General features: G+C 48.9%; 1 protein-coding gene across 1 annotated transcript; it reads right to left on the minus strand.

Moving 5' to 3' along the window:
- Positions 1 to 5,330: 5,330 nt before the first annotated feature.
- On the minus strand, positions 5,331 to 6,561 carry LOC146551386 (uncharacterized). The gene has a single exon (XM_085260758.1). It carries the CDS (start codon positions 6,495 to 6,497, stop codon positions 5,430 to 5,432), a length of 1,068 nt encoding a protein of 355 aa, XP_085116884.1. The 5' UTR covers positions 6,498 to 6,561; the 3' UTR covers positions 5,331 to 5,429.
- Between the last annotated feature and the right edge of the window lie 3,090 nt (positions 6,562 to 9,651).

Here is a 9,651-nt window from a genome sequence, read left to right on the forward strand (position 1 = left end):
ATGGCGCTGACGTTTCCCCTGAAGTGGTCTGCAAACTGCTCACAGAGCGAGTCTGTGGGGGTTCTTTGGGAGCTGTTAAAATCAGGGTTAAATAAATGATCTATGGTGGAAAAGAGGACCTTGGGATTATTTTTGTTATTACTGATTATTTTGGCGAAGTATGAATTTCTTGACTTCCTTAATGTATTATTGTACATTTTAAGTTGCTCGGAAAATATTTGATGGTTGATATTATTTTTATTTTTCCTCCATCTCCTTTCTGCTGCCCTGCAATTTCTTTTGAGTTTTTTGACTTCTTCGTTTCTCCAGGGTGATACGTGTTTTACGTTAAACTTTTTGGTGGTGAGTGGAGCAACGGAGTCAAGGCTTTTCTTCAGTTTGCTGTTAAAATAACTAAAAATCAAATCGCAGGGTGCAGGTAGAATCACAGGGGGGCATTTGACTAAAACCCTGGTAAAATTTGCAGCCACTTCAGAGGTTAGATAGCGCCTCCTCACAGTTCGCACCGAGGTCTCCCGCTGAATAAAACCGGTGATGTTAAAAAACACACAGTAGTGGTCAGAGACAGCCAAGTCAACAACAGAGGACACGCTGGTGGACAGCCCATGGGTGATGACCAGGTCCAGAGTGTGTCCTCTGTTGTGAGTCGGCTGCGTGACGTGCTGGGTAAAATCCAAACAGTGAAGAATGTTTAAGAGTTCTTTTGTTGCAGGGTCAGAAGGATTATCTATGTGCAGGTTAAAAGCACCGGTTAAAATTATATTATATTTTGAATGTATGTTTGTTAAAAATTCTGAGAATTCCTTGATAAAAGCAGCACTGTCTTTAGGTGGTCTGTAAACTGTGACAGATAAAACTGGAGGGCTGCTGAAAACAATAGCATGGAATTCAAAAGTGGTAAAATGATCAAATAAAATTTGTTTGGTGGTGAGTGTGTTGTTGGCTAAAGATGCAGTCCCACCACCTCTCTCACCACTTCTAATAGAAAAAGAGAAATTAAAATTTGGTGGGGAGGCCTCAGTGAGAACAACTGGTGCATCCGAACCCAGCCATGTTTCAGTTAAAAATGAACAGTCAAGTTTATTATCTAAGATTAAATCATTAATAATAAAAGACTTGTTCCACAGAGAGCGTACATTTAAAAGTGCCATACTGATCGAGACTGGTGGATTTTTGACAATAGAGTTGAATGGATGTTGATATTTTTGAAGAGGCCGGAGGTTATTAATGTTTTTGGAGTTACTGGATTTATGATAATTCTGTTGCTCTCTGTTTGTGATTATGACGGGTATTGTGTTGACTGTGGGAGAGAAAGGTCCTAGTCCAGAGTTTTGTGTATTACTGTTAAAAGTGGAACAAATATAGGAGCTGGGACCAGGGGAACATCAGTCAGTGGCAGACAGTGGCGATGTGCGGGAGTGCTGTACGCCAAATGCCAAATTGGCGGACAGCAAACGGCGTCCCCAGGCGTTGAGGTGGAGCCCGTCTGCCCCAAAAAGATGCCTCCTCTCCCAGAAGGCATCAAAATTGTTAATAAAACCCACGCCGTGGGAGATACAGGCAGAGGAAAGCCAGGTGTTAAGGCTGAGCAGCCGGCTGAAACGGCCTATCCCTCTGCCACAGGTGGGGCTGGGCCCAGAGATAAAAGCACTCACCTGCAACTGACCAAGGAGGCTGGAGAGTTCGAGGAAGTCCAACTTCAGCAGCTCAGATTGCTGTTTGGGGATGTCATTGGTGCCGATGTGGATGATGAGCCGGTTAACCTGTGGGTGGGATGCCAGAATGTTGGGAATTCTGTCCACTATGTCAACAACAGTGGCTCCCGGGAACGACAGCGTGAGCGCCCCCCTCATCCGCACGTTCCTGACGATGGAATCCCCGAGGACCAGCGTGGAGAGAGGAGGTGCCACCGAGGGCTGTTGGCCATCTGAGACGCCCGCGCCGCGACACCGGGGGGTGTTCAGATGGAGATGCGCCAGCCGGACTGCGTGAGTGACTCCCAGGTAGCCGCGCCGTGGGTCCTCTTCTCCGAGGAGCCGGGGTAAAGCACAGCTCTCCGCGGTGGGTTTGCACCACAGCGTCGGGTTGCCCGCCGCGGCTCCGGGGGCGTAGTGGTGGAGATGGCGCAGACCTCAGCGACACAGCGGGATGGCGAGGGCTAGCGGTCAGAGGAGGAAAGTCCACAGGATCCAGGACATTGAATTTATTCTCCAATACTACCGCACCGGAGGGGTAAGGGTGCGAGAGACGGATCCTCCTGCCCCCTCTGCAGCCACCACGCGTCTCAACCATGGTCCATGGCGCTGGTTGGAGTGGAGTGGAGCTGACCAGAGCCTTGGGTCTGGCCCCTAGCTGAAACCAGGAGTTCTCGTCCTTGGCAGAAGCACCAGCGACGCAAGTTGAGAGCCTGTGTTGACTGTTGGCGGGATCTTGGGACACAGCAGCTGGATGGTGCACTGTGTCGGCTAGCTCAGCGCTAGTAGCGGTGGTTTGAGCTTTGCCAAGGAGGATCGTGTCAAGTTCGCATTCAGCCCCCTGGATTTGGTATAGCGTGGATATCCTTTGTTCCAGCTCGATCACTTTTTGGCTCAGGTTGATGCAGCTTTCACAGCTGGATGTTGAGGTAAGTGGTGCCATTCCGGAATCTCGTACCGGCGACAGTGTCAAAAACAAAAACAGACACTGCCACTTTAGCTTACGTTAGCTAAAAAGTCAGTCGTGACGCAGCAAGAAAAGAGTTTTCAGATCAATATCCAGCAAATGCAAAACCAAGCTTTCGTCAGCCTTGATAACTTTTAGCCGAGCAAAATATCACAGATCCGCACGGAGGTTACGGTGAAAGTCTACCTCCTCTTCATGCCTTTGTCTCAGTGTGAGCATCTCTCTGTAACGTAGCACTGTCACTCTGAATATTAGGCACGACAGGGCCCCTTTTCCCTCCTGTGTGGTACCAAGGTTTTCGTTGAACAGCTGATTAGAATTGCAGATGGCTCAGTCCGCTAGTCAGTTTACTTTATCCTTGACTTTCCCTCCACCCGACTTTGTTTCTTTTGCCAGCCTGGCCTTCACCCACTGTCAACGCCAGCATAATGTCTACACAGACAATAATGTGAGTGATAAAATAAAATAAACAGAAACATGAACAAAAGGAGCCCACGGAGAGTCTACTGTGCTAGGAAAGCAAATATATTTGGTATAAAAAAGCATTCAGAATTTAAATCAGCATTTCACTAGCTGGGCCCACGCCCTCATTTCAGGATTGATAGCGTTTTAGTAGGTAAAAGTGAATGCTTGGACATGAATTGGGCTGCGGTTTGGGAAGGCCTCGAAGGCGACTGGCGACTGGCGACTGCTCCCGGGCCGGGCAGATCCCCAAATAAGGCATCCCCTAGAAGCAGTAATAACTGTGCGATACGAAGGTCGAATACGTCAGTGGAATAGTTTCATTTTTGATTCTACTTATTTAAACAGCACGGAGCCACAGTCACGAACCTTGAGACACTGCAATGATGTCTAGAGGAAAACCCAACAATCATATGATCCCCTATGAGCAAGAACTTTGGTGACAGTGGGAAGGAAAAACTCCCTTTTAACAGGAAGAAACCTCCAGCAGAACCAGGCTCAGGGAGGGGCGGGGCTCGAAAAGCTTATGAGCTTGTCTTTGAGTAGAAGATGGAGAGGGGGTGCTTAGCTGGTAAATTACTTTGGATAAGGTAGCTATAACGCCTGAGCTGATTACTGAATTAGGAGAAGTGACAGCAGCAGCTTGGGAAGACTTGATGGATTGAAAGACTGATTAGAGGAAAATAATGTCTATAATAATAACCCCCAAAATCGTCAGAGAGCAGAGCGCGAGTCCACTGGATTTCGTGGGAGATGATAAGCCATTCAGGCGCCGTCAGAACCATGAGTCGACTTAGAGAGCGGTCTCGAATGATTGTGTCGAGGGTGGATGCCTGATGATGCTAGTGATAGCATGTGAGAAGTGAAGGGATGCCGTGAAGAATTATGCGCACAATGCAGTTTGGATGTCGTAAAAGGAGCGATAGAGGACAGAACCTGGCATCTCGGTGCCACGAGGTTCGCCGGTGCTTTGCGAAGGCAGGAAAAATGGCAGCAAATGTGGCATCCCAGTGCCGAGCACAGAAACTAGCAACTCTATATTAGAAAGCGTGCTGCTGCGTTTGCGAATGAGGGATAAAGAAGAACCAGGCATCTAGGTGTCAAGCTTCTTATTGCATTCGTAAGGAAAGACAGAGGAAGAGAACCTGGCATCGTGGTGCCGAAAGCATGCTGCTGCATTTGCGAATGAGGGATAAAGAGAGAACCTGGCAACCGGTGCCGACGTTTGCTGCAGAGTTTAGCAGATCAGGGGTTGGGAACCTGGCAAGTCGGTGGCGAAGCATGCATTTGCCATGGAGGGAAGGAATACTGGCAACTCTGAGCCCCCTTTTTTTTGTTAACTATGCTGAGAAACTGGCAACCCGATGGTCGAAAAGCTTGCTAATGGAGGAGAAAGGAACCTGGAAACTCAGTGCCAAGTGTTACGTTCTGGTCCCGGCAAGTAAATAAACGTAACAAATAGTTTGCCCCACTCACTTCCCACCCACGCACAAACCCCAACAACGACACCTTTTTTAAGTATTTAAGCAGCCATTTATTTTCATCAGCAGTGAGCAATGCCAAAACAATAAACAAAACTCCCTATAAAACAATCCCTAGTCTTCCCTACACCAAAATAAAAAGAAGCCAAAACAAAAGACAAGTCACTTACCTAACTATCTAACGAAAAACAGGAGAAAACTTGTTCAACAAAAGAAAACGGCTTCTCACGCCTACTAGGCTGCGACAGTGAAAGTTATACAGCAAAGATACAAAAAAAAAGTGACCGCCACTTGTTAACCTATTTACAATTATTTACATGGCAAGGCTAGAGGTACACGTGAATACTCCAGCCTGCACTACAATAACCACACACACAACTCCGTGATCGAGTCAACGGGGTTCCCCAAAAAACACTGCCAGGTGTCTGTCATCCGGACGTTAAGTACTGGAGGTGGTCCATCAATTATCCAGTCCGAGGATAGGTAAAGACTCCACCCAGATACCTAGCAGCCACGCCCAGGTGTCCACCTCCTAGGAGAGAAAAAAGGGAAAATACCGCCACCATCCTCCGGTGGGAGGCACAACACCAACAAACACATCACTGGGTCATAACAGTTTCCCCCACCCAAAAAAAATCAAACATCCAACCCCACACAAAGATGTTTGATTTACGACCTAGAGAGGGCATCAGCCATAACATTCTCTAAGCTCTTATCGGATCTCAATGTTGAAATCCTGTAGGAGTAAGGACCAACGCATGAGGCGCTGGTTGCTGTTTTAGAAATGTTCTAGAAAAGAAACAGACTGGGTGGTCAATGCCATTTTCATCCTCCTGCACGAGCACTGCACCCGCCCCCAAAACACTGGCGTCCACCTCTGAATCCTTGGCCCCTCAGGAACCGCCCAGGGACACCAAAAGTCTCCAGATTGCGCTTTCGCTCCTCTGCCCACGTCAGTCTGAGCCCATTATCAGATGAGATGTTGTCAAAGAAAAACTTTGCTTTGTCATAGTAGCACTTTGGACCAAAATGATCCTCCCCTGAACTCAGCTGCAACCCCTCCTTTTCCCTTCCCTCAGAATTCCCATCTTTTAGATTCAGCCCCTCCTGTAACTTCTTCTCAAGCGCCTCCTTAATGAATTGCGCGTTGGAGGAATCAAAATCAAAGTCTGTGTCAAATTTAAGGGTGGGAGATGGAGCATTAGCCACCATCAGCTGGCCTCTTCTGCGGTCCCTATGCCGTCGAGGTCCTTGTCTTTTTCTAGCAGGTGGCCTGGTTTCAGCATTTTGCTGCTGACTGTCCTGAAAAGTGAATCTACTTGGGTCTGATTGCATGGTGGCTTCAGCGACCCTTGTGGTTTGAATATTTGTTCTTCTCGTCCCCTTGGGCTGCCTCCTATTCTGCTGTTGCTGTTGCTGGGATCCACTCGCACCTCTCCTCTGCCTAAATGTCTTTACACTGACGGTTTGAACAGCCTTTGATGTGGCACGATCGAAACCACTGTTATCTGTAAGTGGTATATCGACTACTTCTGGCGACGGAAAAACTGTGCCGCCAGCTAGATCGTTTCCCAAGATGATGTCAATACCTGCAACCGGTAACTGGGGTCGCACCCCAAGCTTAACCTCACCAGACAAAAACTGAGACGAAAGCTGCACCAAGTGTAAAGGAACCTGTATTACACACATCCTAACTCCCCAGGCTAACACATCCGCCCCACAACAGGATTGAGCTGAAAACGGTAAGACCCCCTCACGAATGAGCGACTGTTTCGCACCAGTGTCTCGCAAAATACTGACAGGAGTCCGCCGATCTTCTCCTATCAAGGAAACAAAGCCGTTTGACACAAACGGCTTAAACTCCTTATCTACTTTATCATTTTCGGGTGCCATCACCTCCCCCCAAGTAGGAGAGTTTGTCTGTAGAAGGTTTATTGGGGAAGGAGATGTACCCTGCCTGGTCATTTCTTTTCTCTTCAGAGCAGGGCAAACCGCAATAAGGTGTCCCTGCTCATGGCAAAAAAAACACACGCGGTTCTCAATGGATGAGGGGATGGCACGGCGGGTGCCCCTTGGAGACCATCTGGGCGGGCTACTGGAAGACGGAAAACTGTGAGCAGGAACCGAAAACACCACTTTGTGTGTCAACACAAACTCATCAGCCCGTATAGCAGCAGCGGCGAGAGTCGTAACCTTCTGTTCGTTTAAGTAGGTTACCACAGTGTCTGGTAGTTGATTTTTAAACTCTTCTAACGTCACCAACTCACGCAGGTCTTCCAAGGTTTTTACTTCTGTAGCATGACACCACTTATCAAACAGAGTTTTCTTTTCTCTGGCAAACTCCACATAGGTCTGGTTGGCGGATTTTTTCCCATCCCTAAATCTCTGCCTGTAAGCCTCTGGCACAAGCTCGTAAGCGCGCAGGACAGCAGCCTTCACCGTATCATAGTCAAAACTGTCCTCCAGAGAAAGAGCGGTGCATACCTCTTGAGCTTTCCCCACCAATCTACATTGGAGTAAAAGAGACCACACATCCTTTGGCCAGTGCAGCGCACCTGCGATACGTTCAAACACTGTGAAATACGAATCCACCTCAGTTTCCCGAAACGCCGGCACCATTTTGATGTGTTTACTCACATCAAAGCCACCACCTGGCATCGGGGCCGGTGGCTGCGGAGATGGCGACTGCGGGGATGATGACTCCGGGGAGGGTACCTGCGGGGATGATGACTCCGGGGAGGGTACCTGCGGGGATGGTGACTGCGGGGCTAACCGAGGTACAGGAGGGCTGGCAGACACAGAGGCTCCCCTCTCTACCTCCAGAGCCCTGATCCTCAAGTGCATAGCGTCCACCTCCAACTGCTGTTTCTTTAGCTCCACCTCCTTAATGCGCAGCGTTAACCGCAGCTCCTCCACAGAAGGGCTAGGTGGAAAAGGGAGATTTTTCAGTGGGGCAGAAACACCAGCAACAGCCCCCAGCTCAACCCCCCCTGCAGGACCCGGCTCACCAAACAACCCCCTGTCCGTCAACTGGACACACAGGAGCTCCCTAAGCTCTTTCTTCTTCGCAGTCAACGGCACAGTCACATCAAAGAATTCAGCAACAAGCAAGAGGTCAGCCTTTTTACACCTGTCCAACTTCTCCGCAGACGGGCTCAGAGCGAAGTCCTCCAACTTAAACTCCATCCTAACACACACACCCCCCCACACAAGAAAAAACCGCCAACCAAGAAAACAAGCCACAAAAAGAACACAAAAGAGACGAGCCCCCAATATGTTACGTTCTGGTCCCGGCAAGTAAATAAACGTAACAAATAGTTTGCCCCACTCACTTCCCACCCACGCACAAACCCCAACAACGACACCTTTTTTAAGTATTTAAGCAGCCATTTATTTTCATCAGCAGTGAGCAATGCCAAAACAATAAACAAAACTCCCTATAAAACAATCCCTAGTCTTCCCTACACCAAAATAAAAAGAAGCCAAAACAAAAGACAAGTCACTTACCTAACTATCTAACGAAAAACAGGAGAAAACTTGTTCAACAAAAGAAAACGGCTTCTCACGCCTACTAGGCTGCGACAGTGAAAGTTATACAGCAAAGATACAAAAAAAAAGTGACCGCCACTTGTTAACCTATTTACAATTATTTACATGGCAAGGCTAGAGGTACACGTGAATACTCCAGCCTGCACTACAATAACCACACACACAACTCCGTGATCGAGTCAACGGGGTTCCCCAAAAAACACTGCCAGGTGTCTGTCATCCGGACGTTAAGTACTGGAGGTGGTCCATCAATTATCCAGTCCGAGGATAGGTAAAGACTCCACCCGGATACTTAGCAGCCACGCCCAGGTGTCCACCTCCTAGGAGAGAAAAAAGGGAAAATACCGCCACCATCCTCCGGTGGGAGGCACAACACCAACAAACACATCACTGGGTCATAACACAAGGTTTGCGCAGAAATTTGCAAAGATGGATGAGTGGCCGAGAACCTGGCAACTCTGTGCAAACGTTTGCTGCAGGATTTTGTGAAGGAGGGATGGGTGGCTGAGAATCTGGCAACTCGGCCGACGTTTGCTGCGGAGTTTATCAGAGGAGGGACGAGTGGCTGCGAACCTGGCAACCTGGTGCTGACAGTTGCCGCGGAGTTTAGCAGAGGAGGGACGAGTGGCCGAGAACCTGGCAACCTGACGTTTGCTGCGGCGTATAGCAGAGGGATGAGTGGCTGCAAACGTGGCAACTTGGTGCCGACGTTTGACGTGGAGTTTAGCGGATGAGAGGCTGGGAACCTGGCAACTCGGTGCCAACGTTTGCTGCAGAGTTCAGCAGATGAGAGGTTGGGAACCTGGCAACTCAGTGCCGAAGCATACTACATATCGCCCCCGATGGATAAGCTTGCTCAAGCATTTCGTGAAGTATGGAAACATCATGACGGTGAAGAACAATAGAGTATGGAACTAGCAACAGATTTCCAGTTTGCTTTAAATAGTGGTAGTAGGAAGCAACACAGAGCTGAGCTTCCCCCTGCTACCTGGCGCTGGCAGGTGGGTGGAACTACGCTGTAGCTTTTGTTGTTGGAGTCGCAATTTGTTTGGAAGCGTGGGTCCGTCGGCTTTTCGGCTAACTCGCCCGGCCTGTGACCCATTTTGGAGCAACATGAGAGGAGCTGTGAGTTCTCCTGGCGGGCGACCTCGCTGGTTTTCACTGAAGTAGCGGGCGTCCGGAGTTACTTCATGACTGGATTTAGCGGAGATAAGATGACTGGATGGATGGACGTAGCAGGCCGTATGTTGGGTGGCGAGCCAGGAGCTCGTCAGCATTTGTTGTTTGGAAGCGCCACCGTGATGTTCGGTGTGTTTCTGGGATTGCCGGAGGAAAAGTGATGGATGTAGAGCTTGAGTAGTTGTATGTCTGATGCGCTGACGGACGAGAGGGTGATCGTAGTGAACGGAAGGGTGAGTAAAATTACAGCACTCCTGAGAGATGAGCTTTGTTTAAGGTAATCGCCGAGAACGGACCCTGTTTTCACGTAAACGAGAAT

This window comes from Mchenga conophoros, linkage group LG20 (assembly GCF_057382185.1).
Source record: "Mchenga conophoros isolate Kocher_MC1m ecotype Shallow Benthic linkage group LG20, M_conophoros_male_GT1.1, whole genome shotgun sequence".
Classification (NCBI taxonomy): Eukaryota; Metazoa; Chordata; class Actinopteri; order Cichliformes; family Cichlidae; genus Mchenga; species Mchenga conophoros.

Excerpts from the sequence above, each read along its gene's own strand:
- LOC146551386 (XM_085260758.1), bottom strand. The coding sequence starts at position 6,497 with ATGGCACCCGAAAATGATAAAGTAGATAAGGAGTTTAAGCCGTTTGTG.